The 25,108-nt window shown below is 38.0% G+C and overlaps 1 protein-coding gene across 1 annotated transcript; it reads left to right on the plus strand.

Annotated features, from left to right (window-relative positions):
- The first annotated feature begins 21 nt into the window (after positions 1-21).
- Positions 22-23,543, plus strand: LOC125778401 (uncharacterized). The gene is made up of 3 exons (XM_049455755.1): positions 22-431; positions 22,518-23,012; positions 23,473-23,543. The coding sequence occupies exons 1-3, from the start codon at positions 401-403 to the stop codon at positions 23,541-23,543; spliced, it is 597 nt and encodes a 198-aa protein (XP_049311712.1). The 5' UTR covers positions 22-400.
- Positions 23,544-25,108: the final 1,565 nt, after the last annotated feature.

Below are 25,108 nucleotides of genomic sequence, written 5' to 3' on the forward strand. Positions count from 1 at the left end.
AACTAAAATATAACCGAAATATAACCACAATATAACTATATTCAGGCTGTCAGGCGCATTCCTTATTAAGCAGCGCATAGCTATCAGTGTCATCAAAATTTCAAATTTCATTAAAACTATTTTTACCTGGTGTGGTTTAGTTTGTTTTCAAAATTTTTATGTGTTTTCTCGTCGCAAATGCATTTTTGCTTTGAAGAACTGTCAACGCGTGGAGGTGGTATTAAATCATATGTGACCGGTGTATTGCCTTAAGCAAGCAAAATAAGAGCGAAAAATAATTGTGAATATCCATGAAATGAAATTGCGTTGCAATATTTGCTTTAGTGGCTGAATTCAAGTGCATAAATAAAATAAAAATAAAATAAATTCTCTTGTGTGCTAAATATAAATTGTTGCAATCATGGATATCATACAAGAAATGCGGGAATTGGGTAAGATTATTATTTCACGATTTAAATGTGTTTTTCCTATATGGTTCTCACGAGAGGTTAGATTATGAAAAAAAAAATATTTTTATAAACAAAAGGTCATTTATAAGTTTAAAAGTATTTCTACTGACTTCGAAAATATATTCACTTCTTCTTCCTTATTGTCGTAAATACCGTTTACGCGATTATAGCCGAGTTAACAACAGCGCGCCAGTCGTTTCTTCTCTTCGCTACGTGGCGCCAATTGGATATTCCAAGCGAAGCCAGGTCCCTCTCTACTTGGTCCTTCCTACGGAGTGGAGGTCTCCCTCTTCCTCTGCTTCCCCCGGCGGGTACAGCGTTGAATACTTTCAGAACTGAAGTGTTTTCGTTCATTCGGACAATATGACTTAGCCAGCGTAGCCGCTGTCTTTTAATTCACTGAACTATGTCAATGTCGTCGTATATCTCGTACAGCTCATCGTTCCATCGAATGCGATATTCGCCGTGGCCAAAGGACCATAAATCTTTCGCAGAATTTTTCTCTCGAAAACTCGCAACGCCGACTCATCCGCTGTTGACATCGTCCAAACCTCTGCACCATATAGCAGGACGGGAATTATGAGAGACTTATAGAGTTTGGTTTTTGTCTGTCGAGAGAGGACTTTGCTTCTCAATTGCCTACTCAGTCCAAAGTAGCACCTGTTGGCGGGAGTTATTCAGCGTTGGATTTCAAAGCTGCCATTCCTGTTGGTGTTATACTGGTTCCAAGATAGATGAAATTATCTACGACTTCGAAGTTATAACTGTCAACAGTGACGTGAGTGCCAAGTCGCGAGTGCGACGACTGTTTGTTTGATGACAGGAGATATTTCGTCTTGCCCTCGTTCACTGCCAGACCCATTTGCGTTGCTTCCTTGTTCAGTCTGGAGAAAGCAGAACTAACGGCGCGGGTGTTGAGACCGATGATATCAATATCATCGGCATACGCCAGCAGCTGTACACTCTTATAAAAGATTGTACCTGCTCGATTAAGTTCTGCAGCTCGAACTATTTTCTTCAGCAGCAGATTGAAGAAATCGCACGATAGGGAGTCGCCTTGTCTGAAACATAGTTTGGTATCGAACGGCTTGGGGAGTTCCTTCCCGATCCTGACGGAACTTTTGCGTTAGTTTACACAGCCGTATTAGTTTTGTGGGGATACCAAATTCAGACATTGCGGCATAAAGGCAGCTCCTTTTCGTACTGTCGAAAGTAGCTTTGAAATCGACAAAGAGATGGTGTGTGTCAATTCTATTTTCACGGGTCTTTTTCAAGATTTGGCGAATGGTGAAATTCTTGTCGGTTGCTGATTTCAGGATTAAAGCCACACTGATAAGAACCAATCAGTTTGTTGACGGTGGGCTTTAATCTTTCAGACAATACGCTCGATAGAACCTTATACGCGAGGTTGAGGAGGCTTATCCTACGGTAGATGACGCAGATTGTGGGGTCTCCCTTTTTGTGGATTGGGCAGAGCACACTTAAATTCCAGTCGTTGGGCATGCTTTCGTCCGACCATATTTTACAAAGAAGCTGATGCATGCTCCTTATCAGTTCTTCGCCACCGTGTTTGAATAGCTCGGCCGGCAATCCATCGGCCCCTGCCGCTTTGTTGTTCTTCAGGCGGGTAATTGCTATTCGAGCTTCTTCATGGTCGGGTAATGGAACGTCTGCTTCATCGTCATCGATTGTGGAATCGGGTTCGCCTTCTCCTGGTGTTGTGCTTTCACTGCCATTCAGCAGGCTGGAGAAGTGTTCCCTCCATAATTTTAGTATGCTTTGGGCATCGGTAACTAGATCACTTCTGGGGGTTCTACAAGAGTATGCTCCGGTCTTGAAACCTTCTGTAAGCCGCCGCATCTTTTCGTAGAATTTTCGAGCATTACCCCTGTCGGACAGCTTATCGAGCTGTTCGGCCTCTTTCTTCTTCTGTCTGCAAATGCATCTCGCTTCCCTCTTCAACTCACGGTATCTATCCCATCCCGCACGTGTTGTGGTCGATCGTAACGTTGCGAGGTAGGCAGCCTGTTTTCTCTCCGCTGCGACACGGCACTCCTCGTCGTACCAGCTGTTCTTTTGCACTTTCTGAAAACCAATGGTTTCGGTTGCAGCTGTACGTAAGGAGTTTGAAATGCCGTCCCACAGTTCCCTTATACCGAATTGTTGATGAGTGCTCTCAGAGAGCAGGAGTGCAAGCCGAGTAGAAAAACGTTCGGCTGTCTGTTGTGATTGCAGCTTCTCGACGTCGAACCTTCCTTGTGTTTGTTGGCATGCGTTTTTTGCTGCACAGAGGCGGGTGCAAATCTTAGCTGCAACAAGATAGTGGTCCGAGTCGATGTTAGGACCTCGGAGCGCACGCACATCTAAAACACTGGAGACGTGTCTTCCGTCTATCACAACATGATCGATCTGGTTGGTAGTTTTTCGATCCGGAGACAGCCAGGTAGCTTGATGTATCTTCTTATGCTGGAATCTAGTACTACAGATAACCATATTTCGGGCCCCGGCGAAGTCGATCAGCCTCAACCCATTTGGGGATGTTTCGTCGTGGAGGCTGAATTTACCGACCGTAGTGCCAAAGATACCTTCTTTGCCCACCCTGGCGTTAAAGTCGCCAAGCACGATTTTGACATCGTGGCGGGGGCATCTCTCTTAAGTGCGCTCCAAGCACTCATAAAAGGCATCTTTGGTCACATCGTCCTTCTCTTCCGTCGGGGCGTGGGCGCAAATCAGCGATATGTTGAAGAACCTCGCTTTGATGCGGATTGTGACTAGACGTTCATTCACCGCAGTGAATGATAATACTCGGCGACGGAGTCTCTCTCCCACCACGAATCCAACACCAAACTTGCGCTCCTTTATATGGCCACTGTAGTAAATGTCACAAGGACCTACTTGTCTCTGTCCTTGTCCCGTCCATCGCATTTCTTGGACGGCGGTGATGTCAGCCTTTATTTTCACGAGGACATCTACCAGCTGGGCAGCGGCACGTTCCCAATTAAGGGACCGGACATTCCAGGTGCATGCCCTCAATTCGTAGTCCTTATTTCGTTTTGCCATGGTCGTCATCAAAAGGGGGGTCACTCATCCGAGGCTTGTTGTTCCTTTTCATTGGGGGTGTTTTTTTACGTGGCGGGTCCCAAACCCAGCGCACAACCCTATGCAGGGGATGTTTCGCCTTCTCACGTTAGCTCGCCTTCAAACGGATGTTCTTAGGCTACCCAGAGGATACTTGGTCAAAGACCGGAAGTCGTGAGCTGCTTGAGTCATATGCATAAGAATCGTTTCTGGCCACTCCCAAGTGAATGGCGATCAGAGAACTTTCCTCACTTGCGTGAACTTCTACACATGACTCCATCCTCAATTAAAAATTTAAAATTATTTAAATATAAAATTATTTCTGCGTCATGATTTCTAGAAGTAAAACACTTACTAGCAGAATAGCTGTCAAACCTGCTGTCCAATTAACAAATCTTTTTGACATTTATGTTCAGTTATATACAATGCAATTCAAAAAAAAACCTTCCCTGACAAAAGAACCTCTGTAAAAATGAGTTGTATCAGGTCAATACTTCCTTATGTGGCATGATAATCGTTAATATATAAAATCGGGTCGATACTACCCAAACTCCCATATACTATATTTTAGTTTAAAACCTTAAACCTTATCGGTCAAGGTATGAGTTTTTGGCTATGACTTCTTCTTGATTGGCGTAGACACCGCTTACCCGATTATAGTCGAGTTTATAACAGCGCGCCAGTCGTTCTTCCTTTTCACGCATTGGCGGCTATTAGATATTGCTAGTGCATTGAGGGCCTTCTCCACCTAGTTTTTCCAACAGAGTAGAGGTTTTTCTCTTCCTCTTCCTCCCAATGTGCAAAGGACCTTACCGACCGTCTCATCAGATATTGTCGTCGTCCATACCTCTGACCATATAGCAGGACGGGGATGCTGAGTGACTTATAAAAATTGGTCTTTGTTCGTCGAGAGAGGACTTTACTTCTCCCCGCAGTAGCACCCATTGGCAAGAGTTATTCTGCGTTGAATTTCGAGGCTGATATTGTTGTTGGTGTAAACAGTAGTTCAAAGATAAACAAATTTATCTACGACTTCGAAGTTATGACTGTCGACAGTGACGTGGTATATAACGTGACAGACATATGTATGTAACAAAAAAGCAGTTTTTTTATGTGCTGTCAAAAGCAACTTTGAAATCGACGAAGAAGCGATGTGTGTCGATCCTCTTTTCAAGAGTCTTTTCTCAGAATTGGCTCATGGTGAATATCTGGTCAGTTGTTGATTCTCCACGTCTGAAGCCACATCGATAAGATCTAATCAGTTTATTGACGGTGGTCTTCAATAATTCACATAGTACGCTCGATAAAACCTCAACATCGTATAGTGCGCTTGTGCCATTGTACGTAGTAGATTGTGGGGGTCTCCTTTTTTGTGGATTGGGCAGAGCTTTCGTCAGTACTCCACCCCCGCCGCTTTTTTGTTCTTCAGACGGGCAATTGCTATTCGAACTATTTCATGGTCGGGCAATGAAACGTCTGCTCCATCGTCATCATTGGAAAATCGGCTTCACCATCTCCTGGTGGAGAAGTGCTGCCTCCATATTTTCAGTGCGCTCTGGTCATCAGTCACCTCTGGGGATTCTACAAGAGCATTTCGGCCTCTCTCGTTTTTGTTTGCATAGGCGTCTGTCTTCCCTTTTCAACTCTGGGCATCTGTCCCATACCGAAGGTGGTGGACTGTTTTCTCTCCACTGCGAGACGGCGTGTTTGATGCGCAGGGGCGGGTGCGTGGCTACGTTGCAACAAGACAGTGATCCGAGTCAATGCTGGGATCTCATGGCGTACGCACGTCCAAACCACGTGAGACGTGTCTTCCATCTATCACAACATGATCGATCTGGTTGGTTTTTTTTCGATGTGGAGGCAGCCAAGCAGCTTGATTGATTTTTATATGCTGAAATCTAGTACTACAGATAGCCATATTTCGGGCCCCGTCGTAGTCGGTCTGTCTCAAATCTATTTCAGTGGAGGCTGAATTTACCGAAAACTACATCAGCGATATTTTGAAAAACTTCGCTTCGACGCGAATCGTGGCATGACATTCATCCACCGGGGATAACGGGAATGTATTGATAAAGCTTAACCTTGGTGACTTTACTCGAAGATAAGACGGGAAGTACGATTCGTTTTCCAGATAAATATGTACTGCTACCGAGCGTATGACATTGATTGCAGCGATCTACAGATTCGGAGCATTAAGTTAAGATTGTCACTCATTTGTATCACATTGAAATGGTCAATTGCTGTTCTCACCTTCCATAGTGCTTTCGGAATCCTATTTCTATCAAAATTTCAACATTTATTTTTTATGTATTTTTTATGTAACTTTCCATTAGAATTCATCTGATAAACAAAATAATTTGAAGGTAAATTCGCCTGAATACATTGCTGTGAACGGTCGTCAAATTATTTGCGTTTGTTATGTTTTTTACGATTTTAGCAAGGACTAAATGTATCTACAAATGATAAACAGTATGTGTCTATAATCGTGGCATATTTGGTCGCTTCCGTAAACATGTGCATCAAAAAGATAAATATTGATATGTGCGCTTGTGACCTTGAGTTTCGCATCACACACCTGTGTATATTTCCCCCCCAATAGCATCACCGATAACGTGACCGGCAAAATTATTACAAATACGCTTCAAAGTTGCACAATTTTCGCTAAAGTTCAAAACAAAATAATCTACGTTTGTATATGTGCAAATATACAAATCGGCCTTGCCATATCCGACAAAAATAAAAAGTAAAATTTTCCACAAGGGTGATTTATACCATTGGATATGAAAATATAGAATAGCGACGGCAAGAGAAGTTTGAATATATGTGAGCTTTAGTAAATTTTTGTTTTTTCTTTCAAGGAAAATTTTTAGCTTAAAAAAAGACATGTTCTTGTTATGTTTTTACTAGTTTTTTGCAAAAGATAGAAATTATATAGTAATACGAGTATATATAAATCAATTTTTTAATTTTGGCCACGAAGTTGTCTGTGAGTATTAGCACAATACATAGATAACTGTATCAAGGGATCTCTACTTTTAACATATCACCACACAAAAAAGAAGCATACATTTTGGCGCGTAGATAAAAATGCATTAAAAACCGAAAACAAAATATTTTCAGAAGTTTATAACCTCTTCTAGTTCTAATGTGACCTAAAGTGTGGTGATACTGATGAGAACAGCATCCTCTAAATATAAATACATACATATGTATATACATATAGAGAGTTCATGGAATTTTCAAAAATATTTTTATTTGCTAGCTGCTGTAGAGAGATACATGCATATGTTACACAAGATAATAAAATTCACACTCTTTCATTATTTAATTTATTTGAATTCAGTATGTGATTTATTTACTTTTTGATGAATTTGATGTTTGTTCAACCAAATAGAAGATAAACAAAACTTTAGAAAAATATGACGAATCGATTTGCCCAATACGCAATAGATGTTGTAGGCTACCTACATACATATGTATATAAATAGAGATGTTAGTTGAAGTTAATAAATTAAAAGATATTTATCTTCCTCATAAAATATTGCCAGTTTAATTTTGAAAAAATTAATGGAAAGGAAAAAGGATTTAAATTAGTAACATCTACATGGTTCAACCAAATGACTGTTTGCAGATACAACTTAAGAGAAATCTGAGGTTCCGCGTATCAGTGTCCCTATATATGTAGATATATTGTCGAGTCTACACTCACCCCGATATACCTAATAGAAAATTTTTCGGCATCTAAGTACTATTTAGATGTATTTCATGTTGCCAAAAATGGATGAAATTGAGATCTCATTTACTCTAAAATTTCCTTTTTTAACTTCTGGCTAGTTAATACCTTATATATATATATGCCAATTACAGTTTATTGTTAAAAAGGGGCAAATCGCTCCATAAATTACCGCATTAAAAGCTTAATATGTTGGTCAATGAAAATTTAAAGAAATCAGACCATCTCCTCTCCACATATACCCTTTACAGCATTTTCCATGTCTCTAGCTGATTTTGAGCCCGATATAGTGGCGTCCGAGTTTCCATCTGACTGTTTATCTTAATTAAAATTACATATATTTTAATGTGAACGTGTTTTATAAATCAAAATTAAATTTAAAACTGGGTATGAAAGAAACTGGTCTAGATCGTGCCTAAACCCCTTATCACTTATACTTTGATTTCTATTTTTATACTCTTGCAACATATTGCAACAGAGAATAATAATTTTGTTCAGCCAACGGTTGTTTGTATCATCTAAAAGTAAGCGAGATAGATATAGGGTATATATATATAAATGGTCGGCATTACTAACGGGTGATTTTTTTGAGGTTAGGATTTTCATGCATTAGTATTTGACAGATCACGTGGGATTTCAGACATGGTGTCAAAGAGAAAGATGCTCAGTATGCTTTGACATTTCATCATGAATAGACTTACTAACGAGCAACGCTTGCAAATCATTGAATTTTATTACCAAAATCAGTGTTCGGTTCGAAATGTGTTTCGCGCGCGTGTTTTGTTCAGCGATGAGGCTCATTTCTGGTTGAATGGCTACGTAAATAAGCAAAATTGCCGCATTTGGGGTGAAGAGCAACCAGAAGCCGTTCAAGAACTGCCCATGCATCCCGAAAAATGCACTGTTTGGTGTGGTTTGTACGCTGGTGGAATCATTGGACCGTATTTTTTCAAAGATGCTGTTGGACGCAACGTTACGGTGAATGGCGATCGCTATCGTTCGATGCTAACAAACTTTTTGTTGCCAAAAATGGAAGAACTGAACTTGGTTGACATGTGGTTTCAACAAGATGGCGCTACATGCCACACAGCTCGCGATTCTATGGCCATTTTGAGGGAAAACTTCGGACAACAATTCATCTCAAGAAATGGACCCGTAAGTTGGCCACCAAGATCATGCGATTTAACGCCTTTAGACTATTTTTTGTGGGGCTACGTCAAGTCTAAAGTCTACAGAAATAAGCCAGCAACTATTCCAGCTTTGGAAGACAACATTTCCGAAGAAATTCGGGCTATTCCGGCCGAAATGCTCGAAAAAGTTGCCCAAAATTGGACTTTCCGAATGGACCACCTAAGACGCAGCCGCGGTCAACATTTAAATGAAATTATCTTCAAAAAGTAAATGTCATGAACCAATCTAACGTTTCAAATAAAGAACCGATGAGATTTTGCAAATTTTATGCGTTTTTTTTTTTAAAAAAAGTTATCAAGCTCTTAAAAAATCACCCTATAGAAAAGTTGCAATTCGGCTGACTGTCTAACTGTCCGTCTATCCATCCGTCCGTGCAAACTGTAACTGAGTAAATATCGAAATATCATGATGAAACTTGGTATGCGCGTTCCTTGGTAAAAATGAGTATAAGTTCGTAAATGAGCGTATCCGGACCGCTACCTCGCCCACAAAAAACCGTTAACTAAAAATTTATAAAATGCCATAACTAAGCTTTGAACTAAGATTATATAAGATATAGAAATGCAGGGGATCGCTATAGCAAGCGGCACCTGTGGGCAAAAAATTTTGAAAATAGGAGTGATCTCACCCTTTAATAAGTTTAATGTACATATCTCCTAAATTACTAAAGCCATAACAACCAAATGTTGTTCACATATTGTAAGAATTTCTACCGATAATGTGAAACTAGATAAAATCGGAAGATAACCCCGATCACTTCTCATATAACAGTACTGTTCGAAACTACTAAGCAAAGTAAATCGATAAATAAATACGTCAGTAACACCAAATTTTACTTCCCAGAGGGTATGAGAGGGCTTACTGAAAGCCGGTGTGAAAATTAGACGATGGGTGTGTCACCGGCCACTTTTTGGCGAAATCCCTTTTTCGGGACCCGATCAAACCAATTCCGACTAAACTAAGTATGTAGCATTTTTCTCATATTTCTAAATCGGAATCGGAATACAACCACGCTTAATTTCCATGTGGGACAAGTTTCATTTGGTTCTTTCACAATCCAGTAAACAAATCAGGAAGTAACTGATATAACGAAATAAAATTTTACAATAATAAAGTATGTCAACTTATGATTAAAAATCCTTCTTATGGTCCAGTCAAAACTCTTTAGGCCCCTAGGTACCGATTATATGAACCCCAGTATCTATAGTCGACTTTTGCCAGAAAATATCGATCCATGTGTGAGACTTAACATAAATTTTCTATGAACTTCCAAGAAGGTAGCACTTCCATATTTATACATTAATAGAGCCCAACCTTTCGGCTATAATCCGATATTTTTAATTTGCATTTCTGAGATTTGAAAACTATGTATAACGCGTTGAACCATTCTTGCATGTTAAATTACTACGCAAATAATAATATATTTTCCCAAATCGTCACTATATATCAAATATAAAAAATATCACTGATTATGACAAAAGACAAGGTTACAATTTTTTTTTTGGTAAATATAAAATTTTGCTATCTACACTTTAGTTTGTTTGTGCTTTCTTTCGTTATTCGATTCCATTAAATTTCGATTGAGCGTTTTTGTCTTTGAAGCGTGAAGCGCAAAATGCAAATGCAAGACGAAAGCAGACGCTAAGATAAATAAACTGATCGTTGGTTGACGGGCATGATGGACTGATAGCGCGCAAATTGGAAAAATTGATGGCTGGTTGTACGTTCTGAATGAAAATGAACTCGCCCAGACAGCATACAAACAGTTTGGTGCATTGCAGCTGCATTTTATGATTCTATATAAACTAATGCCAGAATGCACACAAGTAGTTTTCAACTAGTTATTTTATCTTATATTGATTTTAGTTCTTTGTGGCAACCTGTTCATTTCTCCGAAATTGGAGTTGAAGGTGATGTATATTCTTTTTCCTGCAACAAAGGCAGTAATCTAAGTCCACTTTCGAAAGTTTAAGAGTTGGCCTTGATATAAGAAATTCTATTCTTTTTAATATTTCCTCAAGTGTTGAGAGTACTTACGTTGGTTGAAATCTTTATTGCTACTTGCCATTACGGTTACGACAGGCTTACGCGAGGTGAGTTCAGAATAAAACGAGAAGTTTAAAATGGAAATTCGCAAGTTTGAAGAGTCGAGTTGTAATTTTTTTTATATGATCCAATTCCGGCTAAACATTTTCGGTTATCATTGAGCGGTAGCAATTCCCATTCACAGTAACGTGCCGGTCTTGATCATACGGGTACGGAGTACGGCCCAATGATGCCGCCGGCTCATAAACCGCATCAAACCGTAATTATATCGGGATGCAATCGAGACTCATGGAGTTCGTGTGGACTTATGCCTGACCAATAACGAATATTTTGCTTATTGACGAAGCCATTCAGCCAGAAATGAGCCTCATCGCTGAAAATGATTTCGCGATGAAAATTCAGATCACAGTCCAATTCATGAATATACGACGATTCTGGTGGTCAAGTGGCTTCGGTTCTTGTGTCAATTTGATATTTTCGCAAAATTCGCCACAACCACATTACAGGGATGCCCAACGCTTGACCATAAATTACTCGTAGCGCTCTCTAAGTTAGGGCCACTGACTCCGAACTTCGACAGTAAATTTTAATATTTTCAACTCATTGTTGGACCGTATATCTTACTGTCATGAAATGGCAAACCTTTTATAGCGTCCATATTAAAAAACGATCTCAAAAATCGAGCTTGAGAAATGTTTCGACGATTGGAAGAAGCGCTGGCATAAGATCATAATTTCGGATTGGGACTATTTTGAAGGTGACAAAAATAATGTAGACAAGAAGTTTTTTTTTCATAAACCGAAAATTTCGTGTAATTGTTTTGAACACCAAAAAAGTATATATTTTTGGAAAACATATTTTGAATACTTATATATACTATACGATCTACATATATAAATGCTTCCGCTTTTTTCTCACGATTTAAAATCGCATATATTTAAACAACATACTCTCGTTGAACAAATTCGTTGCAAGCGGCACTTATAAATAAACCGAAGTGGAATGGACGCAAATGGATTTAATTGCCAATTAATTAATTGGTTTGTAAAATTTATTGTATTTTATTTATGCAGTCTGCTTTTGAACTAGTTCAGGCAAACGCGCTCCACCCACGCAATGGTAAAGCAGTTGAAATGAAAGCATCTCTTGTGCGCTCGGCTGGCTTTATAGAATTTTCGCAAATATATGCTAATGTATATATAAGTACATATGTATGTGTGTATACTTTCAAATGCATATGTGTATAGGCCTTTGTTAACGGTAGTAGACTGCATGCCGGCAGAGAAAGTTTGAAGCATACCAACTTCATTTAACAAAGCATTATGGCCTATATTTGTAGTACATATACATATGTGTTCTTGCCTTCACCACCGGTAGCAAGAACTTACGTGATTCTAAATATAGCTCAAAAGATTTTCACTGCATTAATGTAAGCTAAATAACACTTTAAGTGCACTTATGATTGATTATAAATTTGGATTTAATTTTTCTATCTTTATTTACATTAAATTCTCCATATTAAACAAGAAATCTGTTAGACTAATAAGTGATTTGATAAAACGACTGGCTATCCACCACCTCATATTATAGCAATGTACCACCTACATCTCCGTAAAATAAACAGCAAATCCCCTTCTGATACTATCTTAATTTTTAGTTCATTGAAAGGAGAGGTAAAAGTCAACAATAAGCAAATTGTGACCCAGTGAAGCTTAACTAAACAAGGTTCAAAAATGATTTCAATCATTTGCTGTTAAATTCTGAAATTCTTTTATATTGGGCCATTGTGCACAGCTCAATAAGTGGCATTTGTGTTGCCATATTTATTATATTTTATAACTTACTATGTATGTATATGTAATAGACGCCTTATCGTTTGCACATAATTTTTTTTCTTACTTATGGTGTTTTTATGGGGGTTATATGGGTTCTTACGAATTTTGAGCCAATTTGCATAGGTAAGAGATATTCGCCAATATTTTCCGGGAAAAAGGCCATTAGAAGTATTGTACTGCGTTTTAAAAAGCGGATGTTTTTTGACCGTTTTGAGATCAAACTCTGATACAATAAAAAAACCGTGCGCCGCTCTAACCATTTATAGGAAGCACTTCACCATTTTAAAACGTGAATTTTAAAATTTAGTCAAACATATTCCCGTAGGCAAATAATAGAGTTAAACTATTGCTTAAATTTCAAATGGCCGACTTCTCCATTAAGCTTTATTCTCTGAAACATCAAAGTAAGCAAACAACGTGGACTTATGAATTTAAATTGGATTCAATTTCAGGTTTATACGAAGATTTTAAAAGATTGGATCAGAGCATGAGACCATCAGTGAATATTTCTTCAATACAAATACTAAAGACTTGAAAAAAATCACAAACAAAATTATTTTTGAGAATAAAAATCTAACTAGACAGTTAATTGTCTCTTATAGAACATTCTTCTTCTTAATTGGCGTAGACCCCGCTTACGCGGCTATAGCCGAGTTGCCAGTCGTCCTTCCTTTTCACTGTTTGGTACCAATTGGTATTCCGGAAGAGCACATGTGATAAAAGTTATACTGACGTTGTTGTTGGTGTTAATATTGGCTCCAAGATGGACGAAATTATTTACGACCTCGAAGTTATGACTGTTAACAGTGACGTAGGAACCAAGCCACGAGTGCGACACCTGTTTGTTGATAGGAGATTTTGCCCTCATTCACTACCTGATCCATTTTTTTCCCTTCTTTAAGCAGTCTGGAGAAACAGAACTAAGGGCGCGGTTTTCAATGACACCTATATTATCTGCGTGGCCCTGCTGCTGTATACTATTATGTAAGATTGTACCTTCTCTATTCAGCTCGAATAATTTTCTTCAGGAACAGATTGTAGTAGTCGCACGATAGGAGTCGCCTTGTCTGAAACCTCGTTTCGTATCGACCGGCTTGCAGAGATCCTTAATGATGGAGCTTATGCTACGGCTCGACGTCAGTTTACACAGCCATATTAGTTTTGCGGCGATATAAAACTGAGACATAGCGGCATAAAAGCAGCCCCTTTTCGTGCCGTCAAAAGCAGCTATGAAATCTACGAAGAGGTGTTGTGTGTCAATTCTCTTTTCACGTGCCTTTTCCAATTAGTTTGTTGATTGTGGGCTTTGATCTTTCACACAGTACGCTCGATAGAACCTTCTATACGATGTTGAGGAGGCTTATCCAACGGTATGTGGCCCAAACTATGAGATCTCCCGTTTTTTGGATTGAGCAGAATACATTTAAATTCCAATCGTGGAGCATGCTTTTGTCCGACCCTATTCTTCAAACAAGCTGATGCGTGCTCCTTACCGTTTTGTTGTTCTTCAGACGGCTAATTTTTTTCGACCTTCTTCATGGTCGGGCATTGGAACATCTACTCCATCATCATTGATTGGAGAAATTGGGTCACCATCTCCAAGTGTTTTGCTTTCACTGCCATTCAGCAGGCTGGAGAAGTGTTTCCTTCATAGTTTCAATATGCTCTGGGCATCAGTCACTAGATCACCTATGCGGATTCTACAAGAGTATGCTTCGGTCTTGAAACCCTCTGTTAGTCGCCGGATCTTTTCGTAGAATTTGCGAGCCGGCCAGCTGTTAAGCTCTTCGTACCCACACATTCGAACTATCGACCAATCAACTGGAATTGCGGTACACACTTGTTGTCAAGTAGTTCATAACTAGACTAGATAGTCATCAAGTTTATTGCGATAAATTATAGTTCGTGGCTTATTTAATGTTTTTTACAAGAAGTAAAATGTATTTCTCCTTATATTATAATATCATAAAATCTTTATATATAAACGAATTTCTTAAAAATTGTGTAAAATTTAAATACTAATTTCTGCAGCACTAATTCACATATATTTCCACTACACTATAAATAAAATTGTTATGAACACATTTGCTCGTGTTAACGGAAATTATTTTATTTGATTTTGAAATTACTTACGAGCAGTTTCGTGCTAAAATTTTCATTGTTTATTCGGAAATACACATCCATAAATGCATGTAATAATAAATAAACATCTGTATAGCATATACATACATATATACATATGTATATACGCATACTCATTCATGTTACGTGCTCTGAAACGTTTCATGGTTCGAGACTTGACCGATGTTTTCTGGTTGTAATAATTTGTTTACAAGATTGAATATTGTGGAATTTTTAAAGGAAGTGCAAAGTAGGTAATTATGAGAGCTGAATAATTCAAATGTAATTTATGCCTTTTTTCCGTTTATCGTAAAAATTTGTATTTGCATGTGTTTATTTCGAATTAGTACGTTGGCAGTGGCATCGACTAAAATATTCGTTCGACTTACAATGTATTTTAGGCACAAAGTGAGCATGTACCGAATTTTATACCCTTAACAGGGTACGCATATAATAGGTTCGCCACGAAGTTTGTAGTATCTAGAAGGAAATATAGGAGATCCTATAAAATGAATGACGAGCTGCGTCGATTTAGCCATCTTTGTCTCTCGCTCAGTTTTTGAGATATTAATAAGAACACCTTCCTTTTTAAGAAATTATTTCTTTGTACGGATTATTTTGTATTTTTAGATTCGGTTCACCCGCAAGTTAAGTTTTTTCCTTGTTTTTTTCTTAAAAACTTTCTATGGTTAAGTTGGTAGCGATTGCGATCTGGGTTTTGTTGGATGATTTTTAGTAACTAATGAGATGAAAACTAATTAATGTCTGGCTCCACTGTAGTAAAATCTTCTTCTTCTTACTAGAAACTGGGCAGAGACTGATGGACTGGTATATAAGAAGGCGAATTCAGAAGGACTTCCTATCATGAGCGCAACATGCTTTTTATAAAGGCAAATAAATGGAGACTGTCTAGCATACTATTGTGTCATGGCTTGAGAAAGCCATTAGGGTTAAAGTTTTCGCCTTAGAGAGCTTCCTTGATATTGAGAGAGCTTTCAATAATGTCCTGCCGAAGCAGTCGTTACTGCTCTGGACCCTCTTGGGGTTGAATCAAACCTTAAACACCTCAATACCAGTCTTTTGTGCGACAGACTGATTGTAACGGAATGGGGACACGTCCGCGCTCATAGAAATGTGAGTAGTGGACCCCATAATGTGGAGTTCTCGCTCCTCTTCTCTGGATACTAGTCGGTAAAATCCTGCTTAAAAAACTTGAGGAGGTGGCTGTCGGCTGAGTGCATATGCAGACGATGAAGGTTCGTAAGCATCGTAACAAATTGGACGGTCGGAAGTGGTCTCACCACGTATCTGAACATTCGGATATCCTCGCACACTTTGACTTCATAGGGAGAAGCGCAGTGAACTTCTTTGTGCATGTGTGAAAGTTTGGAGGGAAGATTGGTGAAGTGCTGTACTTTCCAACTCCAGCTTCCCGACTATTGCTGTGTCTTCCAAGCCGAGATTACAGCCATTAAGGTAGTAGTAGGCTTACTGCTCTGGAGATCAGCTGCTTCATTGAAGTGTCTATACACTAACCGTGTGTTTGGAACTGGTTAAGGATAGCATAACCTCTTTATCAACGGCATAAAGTCACTTTGTGATAAGACTAGTATGGGTGCTGGCTCATAGCGGAATCGCAGGAAATTGCAAAGTTGATGAGATAGCAAGGAAAGGCAACTTAGAACCGCTATCGGTAGAATGGGAGCGTGTCGGTGCTCCCGTATTATTTTGTGGTCTACTACCAGATAACTGGACTTTGTGAAAGCCTCATTGTCGTTCTTGCTGTAACGTTGGAAATCTTACCAGATGCCATTAGCAGAAGCTGTATGTACAACTAACATTTCCTTCTTGACTGCGTTTTTGGAGGTGAAGACTTGATGAGCGTGTATACCAAGTAGTATAGTTATTCAAGTTCTTAATTCAGAAGGTGCAAGAGATCTAGATATCATGAATTCTTACCACCTTGTTAACATCTGTATATTTTCAATTTTTTACACGGATGAGTAATGTGAAGTGTTTTCACCTCAACATATGTATCTTAGTATTCATATTTAATAAATATTTGGTTATTAAGTTTAGTCCTTATTTTTAATTTTATGATCACATTTATGAAGTTGTAAAAATTTTCATAGAAGAATGTGTGGTAAATGAGCGAAATTATTTTTGCACATCTGTTTTGCACATAAAATTTAATATTTTCCATTTTTTACGATACGTGGAAACGTGTTATGAAAAATTCCAACACGAACTTTATGTGTTTATAACATATTTGCAGTTAACCATGTAAGTGTAAAAGGTAAAGTTGCTTAGTGACGCTCTTGCTATAGACAATGAAGAGAAAAATTTGGTTGACGAAAGTAAAACAATTTTTATAGCAACATGCTCGTGCATAAAATCACATAAAAATTTGTAACCATGATCGTTTTGTACTTATTATCTACTTTGTGCCATATTATAAGTACGTGGTAGTCGCCATGGGTTCATCATCGGTTGTCACTAGTTAATTATGACTTAATGTCGGCTTAAATCGCGTAAACAGTGTGTATGCCAATAAAGAAAAAGAATGTCGGTTGTCCCTTGGTAAGCACTGGTAAAATTTTCTGCATTTTTCAAACATGAAGAAGCTTGAAACAGAACGTATTAAATGGGTAGAGGGAATCAATCACACATGTAGTAAACTAGCTAGGAGCATCTGTCGGCTAAAAAGTTTGAAAAAGTAGGCATGGTCCCGCTTTCCATATCTCCCAGAGCACTAAAGCTACAATAGCCAAATTCACACACGGCAAACATCTTAAGCCCTATTATCGATGTTGTAAAATTTGTTGTAATCGGAAGATAACCCCGTCCATAACATAACATATATAAGCTTTTTACTGTTAAAAACTGCTAAAATGCCGATGAATCAATAACTAACGGCGAAGGAGACATAAAATTGTACACCCGAAAGCCCTCTTATACTTTATAAGAGCCCGAGTAAAAATTGAACGATGGGCTTGGAGTCACCTAATTTTAGGTACAACCACATACCTGGGGATTCGACCGACCGATATTGACTAAAACTCCTCTCACATTTTTATGTTACAGTCTGAGAATGAGCGGAATCGGACTACAGCCACGCCTACTTCCCATGTGGCACAGTTTTAGATTCTATTTGATTCTTTCAATTCCTTTAAAGTGTGTCTCCTTATGACTCAAAACTGTCCGCAATCAACCAAAAGTTTTCAAGTCCCCAAATATCTAAAATGTGGATACCAGTACCTATGGTGGACTTTTTATCGAAAATATCGGTTAATATATTGGATATGCTATGAAATTGAAATTCACAGGGAATCCCTTCTTGAAAATAGTAACTCTGTGTATCAAAAATGGATTGAATCTGATCAATATTTCCCTGGGACCCAGTATACCCTATATAAAGATTTTCGAACCTCCAATATGTAAGTTAACTCAGTGAAAATGAGAGAACATTTTTTACTTAGGACTGTATCTTCGTGTCAAGTATAGATAAATTTGTGCGAAAACTTGACCTAGCTACTATATAACTAATATAAGAGTTTGTAAATATCTGTCCGATTTTATTCCACATGCGATCACTACATACTTCATTCGACGTAAAATGTCTTCCAAGCGAGCATTCTTTTGAGCTCAGATCTGAAGAATACGGTGTACACGGCAGCAATTTGAAGCTCAATTCATTGATTTTTGCCATATTTTCCCATTAACTAATGACACGGTGCATGGTCTTGTTGAAACAGCCCTTTTTTTTATCCCTTACGACCATTTTTTGGAAATATCGCCGTTTAAGTGGTCCAATAACAATATGTTTTATTCTCTGTTGATGTCGTTCTTTTTTCAAGGTAGTCAATAAAAATTATTCCAAGCGCTTGTCAAAATGCAGACGCAATAACCTTGCAGTTAACTATTGCGTTTTTCCACGCCTTGTCTTGGGTTTATTTCGCTTGAAAATCTCAAAACACTGCTCCAAATCCTCAACTCGTCGTTGTTTTTGGTCAAAAGTGAGCTCGCGTGGCATTCGCTTTGCGCACAGCTTTTCATACTCAAATATTCTTGAATGATGTGATGTACACGTTCACTTGATATCTTTAGAGTACCTACTATTTCGAACAACTTCACTTTAAGGTCATACAAAATTATTTTGTAGAATTTTTTTATGATTTCCTCGGTTAAATTTCTTAGTTAAATTTGTTCACTAAAATTTAATCATTTTGATTCGCAAAAATATTAGTTTCCCCATATAAATCATTTAGTTCGCATTTTAGTAATCTGCAATTGAACATAAAACACGCTCACATTTAGCAGCTCGTAAAAATAAACAAAGGCTGTGGCTGCGAACTTCCGAGCGCGTTCAACCCAACCAATCTCTTATTACAGCCGAAATGACTAATAAAGCCAGCCGCTGGCAGTTTGCACTAATAGGCGGCAGAGAAGAAAAAACGGAAAAAGTAAATTATTTAAATATTTATACAACAACAGATAAAATTAAATAAAATCATGCAGTTAATTTATTAATTCGCCAGACTAAGGCACAGGCTGCAATTGGCCAAAAGCCAGAAATAACAAACAAAACGTCATTGTATGAACGAACACGTCGTTGTTGTTGCTTATTTTGTCTATAATATAGTAATATAAATATATATGTATGTGTGTATATATTTTTGGAAAATATCCACGAGATACGGCATTTATTGAAAGCGCTTTTCGGTAAGCTTAGCAGAAATTTAGGGCTGTGGAAAATTGGAAGTGCACCAAATAATATTTTTCAAATTCCCTAAAAACAATGAAAAATATTGCTCGACAGTCATGACGAAGTCGGCTAACAAATATGTATATTATGTTTGAAATATGTGTTGGTAATTATTTCTAGGGATATGCTCTAACATATCTGATATACAAACTATGCTATAGTCTTCAAGACCTGTGCGCATCCGCTGGTTGCCGTCTGTTTTCCAGCAAATTGTCCGTTTGTTTGTTATTGTTCGCTGATTTTGTTTGGGCAATAAGTGAGTGTTGTCATATATATGTATACATCTGTATTCATCCAGTTGTTTATTTACGCCAATATTCGGTATTATTGTTTGCCATTGATGATGACTGAGTAACTAAGCTAAAATTAAATACAAATAAACAAATTGCGTACAATCTTTATTTTGGGAATTGAAACAAATTTAAAACTCATTTAATTTGTATTTCGTGTGGTTAAATGACTTTTGTAATTCCACTGTATTTTTATCATATTACTGACTTTGAAAGTACCAGTCTTCAGGTACTCATGGATAGTTTAAAGAGCTTGAACCGTACTAATAATGGGAAGCATCAAAATTGAATTCATATATCTAGTAATGATGAAGGTTGCCCGATAAATACTAAGTATACAAAGTCAAAAAATTAAAAAAGAGATATATATAATATGTTCATCCACTTAGCCGCCATTTAATTCGACACAGTTGATCCAGCGATGCTTTAACTTATTAAACATGTCTGAAAGGAATTTGTTATGAAGGTGTAAGAAGTTGAAAAATTAAATATTTCAATTCCGAAAACAAAAACTAATCATATAGGTTAGGTTAGGCTATTTGGAGGGCCAATAAGCCAATCATAAGCCAGTTTTAATCATTTGCGATACCAGATGCAATTCAGTTACTAGGACCATAAAGAGATAAGGAGTAGTCATCCTTGATTTAACACGAATTTTAACATGATCTGTGGCCTCACTATCGATACCTCCTCTGGTGTATCATACTGTAGGAACCCCAGATACTTACATCATAGTCTTGCCAATGCGCCACAAGTGCACAAGAGATGCTCCATTCTTTCTTTATTGCCTTACTGTAGACATTTCCTGCAAGCTCCTCTATCTGTTAGCCCCATCCTGCGCACGTGTGTCTTTACCAGACAGTGATCAGTTAGTATTCCCATTATGTTACTACAGTCTCTTCTATCGAGTGGCAATAGGAATTTCATGCTTCTGTCAAGATCTTCGTACTTCCCTGTTTCCCAAGACACTTCTGGCCGATATGCGATACGAAGTTACTGCCTCGATTGCTATTTGGCTGCCTACGTAGATGTTTACTCTGGAATTACCTGCAGGTGCCTTAGAGGTTAGCTTCGCGGTTTTCGTAATAGTAAAGACCGCTGCTTGAAATATACTGCAGTGGTCCGGCAACTTAAACAGCTGCCTTATTTCTAACTCTGGACAGTATATTCCCACACCAAGTTTAGAGTGTTGCGCGTAGCTAACATACCTTTACACCAACCGCCATTGGATCTGTTCTTAAGGCTCCCGATATGCACAGCGCAGCGATCCTCTAAATCCTTTCCATTGACTACCGATACGTGGACTTCCATATGCCTCTCCACCATACTGCGGCACCCTAGCGCAGAAGTCCCCAGGTTATGCCGAGCATCCACCTACACGCATATGAAACATTGCTGGTTTTTTTCACTCTTTCTTTCACGTTGTGCTTCTACAGAAGTTTGCTATCCAAGGCTATCCCAAAGTACTTGCAGCATTATTGGAATGATACTGTACGTAGCTTATGGGTTGAATGGATGGATTGTCCATTCTATTTTATTCTCCGTAAATATTTGTTCGGGAACGTTAATCATGTAGATCCATAATATAATGGATAAAGCATCGGTTTGTAGTCTAATTCGACAATGGACGGAGTGTGAACCGTTTACTGGTGCTTTGTCGTGGTAGAGAAGCACTTCTGTCCTCACCTAATGGGACTATTTTGGTACAATTGGGCTACGAATGAACTCAATAATTCGCTGTAGTATAGCGGTTTTGGCAATTTGCTCTTCTCACTGTAATTTTTGGGGCGTGATCTATACCTTGTAGATTACAAAAAAATACTATCTTCTCTTTGACCAAAATGTCTGTCTTCACCTTCTTTGGAGCAGGTATGGCGGTTGAAGTCTACCGGTCTCTTGTGTGAATCGGTTGACAAGTTGGAGTATTTGTAGCCGTTCTTCTCAGCCGTCTAAAGGCTGGTCATTCGGAAAGATAATGCTCCAATGTCTCCGCATCTCCGTCCTCCGTTTACCATTTTCTGAAGCTGGGATTTCAACTGTAAATGCACTGTGATAACCCCTTCAATGTTACTAAGCTCATTTTTGCATAGAAGTAAGAACTTTTTGATCTTTCCACCACCAACACTACCCAAAATCAATTTTGTGGGTTGCTCTATGTTACTTGTGTTTCAAGGCCTGAGAAATTGCTCTAGGATCCATTGCTTTAAAGGGCCCTTGAAGGAGCTGAGTGGCCTTAAGCTGCTTAGGGGATTTGTGGATCCAGCTGCCTTCGAGTGGACCAGTTCATCTTCCTTTTAATATATTTTTATTACTATATGAACTTCTAGTTATTGCCTGCTTGATTATTCTAACGCAATGATACTGGGTATTCACGTTACGGATGACATTAATTCCCGCTTGGCTATATAAAATGATTATGGTTCAATCTTTGATCCGTCAGTGAATATGTAGATTTCGCTGTTGGGACAGTCGATCATGGAACCATTGCCCCAATCTTCTCTACTGAGGAATAGAAAGGATATGTTTAGCTCCTGGTTTAGGTAGCTTCTAAGATACCCATGACCACTGAGTATTTGAGTCAGGTGAAAATCCAGCTAACCTTGTTGTCTACATGTCATGTCCACGAATGTATATCCGAAATCAGTCTGATGGTTCACCATGCTTTGCATGAAGTTTGGCGCCGTTGCTGCCACATTATGATGCTTTTAGTTCTCTCCTCTATTTTTGCTGCTGTAGACGTCTCTAAAATATTGTATATCGCGAGAATTCGTCTCCCAGACTTTTCAGCAGCTTGAAAAGTTTTTTGTATAACATTATGGACTCTAATATTGGTTTCAATATGCTCATTTGTTCGAGATTAACAGTATGTATTAGGTATATTAAATATCTCCAACTTTAGCCAAAACAGAACTGCAAACAGTCGCGATAAAAATATTTTTAAAATTTTAATCCTCCCTTAATTACAACAGGCAATACAAATAGTAATAATTTTATTTTCTTTCACAGATCGTGAACCGGACACGCCAAGTGTCGCCTTAACCGCGTCTGCCACAGCGAGAACCACAACCAGTGTTTCCGCTCGTGTTATCGCCGTTAATCATACTCAAAATACGAATATTGTGAATTCCAACACATTGACAAAGAAAGCCAGTAGTAGTAGTCTTACGAGCAATATTAGTAAGACTTATTATAATACAACAACTAGCGTGGTAACGCGTAAGCGTGGCGGTCTGGCTATCGCCATCAAACGGCAGGACAGTTTAGATCCTTATGGCAACAATAACAACCACGATCGTAGCATCTCACGCCAGTCTTCCTATTCCATACCATCCACGCCAGTAACACCGCCCGTGCCCACACTACGACGTGGCTTATCGGTGCGCATTAGTGAAGCCTCGACAGCAATTTGTGTTGGTAACGACGATAACGCGACTGAAGTGGCAGCGGTAAAACGTCAGCCGTTGACGTGTTTGGAGCGCTTTCGGGAAGGTATCTTGCGATGTAAGTCGATATCATAAATAAACATATTTTTAAATAACATAACTTAGTATTTCGTCACCTAAAAGGCAAAACAGTGTTTCATTACAAAATCCAAATTGAGTTTTTTAAGCCTTACAATATTTTATATCATATTAAAAATACATATGTGGCACAAAATTTCCAGCTTCCGCTCTCATATATAACCAATGGATAACCAATATATAACCAATGTATAACCCATATATAACCACTTTGTAACCAATGTATAACCATTTTATAACCGAAACTCAAATTTTGTTTCAATGAGAGTGGTTTCCATAAAAACGTTTTTTTTTCGCCTATAAACTCATGAAAAGGGATGTTACGTTATTTTGCATTTTAAGTGACGATCTATAATACAATATACATACGTACGTAAATACATAATAACTCTTCTCTTTGTGAATTTCAATAACTGTTTTTTATCCCTTTTTTTCAACAGTTTTTGCCAAAATCATGGGCAGCCGCACGCCCAGCGAGGCAGATGGATATGATTACTATGACTGTAAGTGATAAAAATTACGTTTAATTATTGCTCTGTATACCGATTTTACTAGGCTATTATTTTCTATATTTTTACGGAAAACATGTACCTCTAGGAAAGATGAGATATAAATTCTTTAAATTCAACAATAATTCCATCATTTCCAAAAATACTTTATTAAGATTTCTTCTACAGACACGATAAGTCACTTACGTATTGTTGTTGTTGTACTTTTATCATAGAGTTTATACTCAAAATATATATTTTATAAATATATTTTTGTAAATATATACAGTGGGGAGCAAAAATTTGTACAAGTTTGTGCTCCGTGTCTTTATATCTGCTTAAGTATAGAAGTAGCAAAGAATATTCAAAAAGCTTTTTATTCCTTTAGTTCGTGTTCAATTCCAAAAAAACGGTTAATAAAATAAAAAATAATATTCCGAATCCCGAACGATAAATGGGTGGAATCGCAGTACTACGAGTTCTTCCCATATAGCATATAGGACGGACGGACAGACAGGCATTCGGATATGTCCTGGCTTTGAGTATAAAATGTTCGGTTGCGCCCGAACTTAGCTTTCCTTACTTGTTACTTTTTGTTTTTGCCTCTGTTTTTCCATAAGTAATTTATTTTATTGAAACCACGAGCAATTGCCAACTTCAGCGCTCAGTGCTGAGGAAAAATGCAAATGTCTCTTGTACTTTTAAAACATTTAATCAATATTGTTTAATATGTATAATCCTTTTTCAAACTATTTTCAAAACACCTACATATACATATGTATGTATATGTAACTAAATATTTCATTTAAAATTTATTAAACATTTTAAAATAATTCCCGAACATATCAATATACATACATATAAAAAATGGCATGCGAGTGCGTTTATTTGTCACCTCAATCGTCAAATTGCTGCTAATTCACAAACAACATTTCAAGCAGAAGCAAGCTACCGTAATGTCGTAGGCATGAGGCGAGTGCATAACCCCTTTGCTATGCTGCGTTGTGTAACCTCAAAGGAGCATAAACACAAACAATGCACACCTTCCCCACATTCAGACTCAACCACACACAACATACAACAAACTCAACAGCATCACCGCAGTCGTGGCAAACTCTACGAACTCACTTCACATTCGCTCACACTCAGTCAGTTGAAATTTTTCAATCGCGATCGGCAAACGTTCAAATTAATAAACGCGTTATAAATTAATAGTAAAAGTGCTTTTTGGATTATTTTGTTTAATCTAAAATCTTTAGTCAGAGTTGTGCAAATTAAATGAAAAGTAAAATTAAGTGAAAAGTTGTAAGTGTTCTAGTAAAAGCAGAAAATTTGCGTAAAGTGAATTAAAATAGTGTGCAAAGGTAATCTTGTTTTCTATGACATGTTCATGCATGTTAATGGTGTAATAGCGAAGTGAGTGGAAATCGCATATTGTATATCATTCATAAATGGTGCATTAGTGAGCTAGTGAAATAATTTCTGTTTAAATATATTTCGTAAAATGTGAAGTCAAGCGTTCGTTCTTTCGTTGTTCGTCTATTTTCGTTTTCTAATTAACCAACAACCTCGTTCGACTATATGTACA

This window comes from Bactrocera dorsalis, chromosome 4, assembly GCF_023373825.1.
Source record: "Bactrocera dorsalis isolate Fly_Bdor chromosome 4, ASM2337382v1, whole genome shotgun sequence".
Lineage (NCBI taxonomy): Eukaryota > Metazoa > Arthropoda > Insecta > Diptera > Tephritidae > Bactrocera > Bactrocera dorsalis.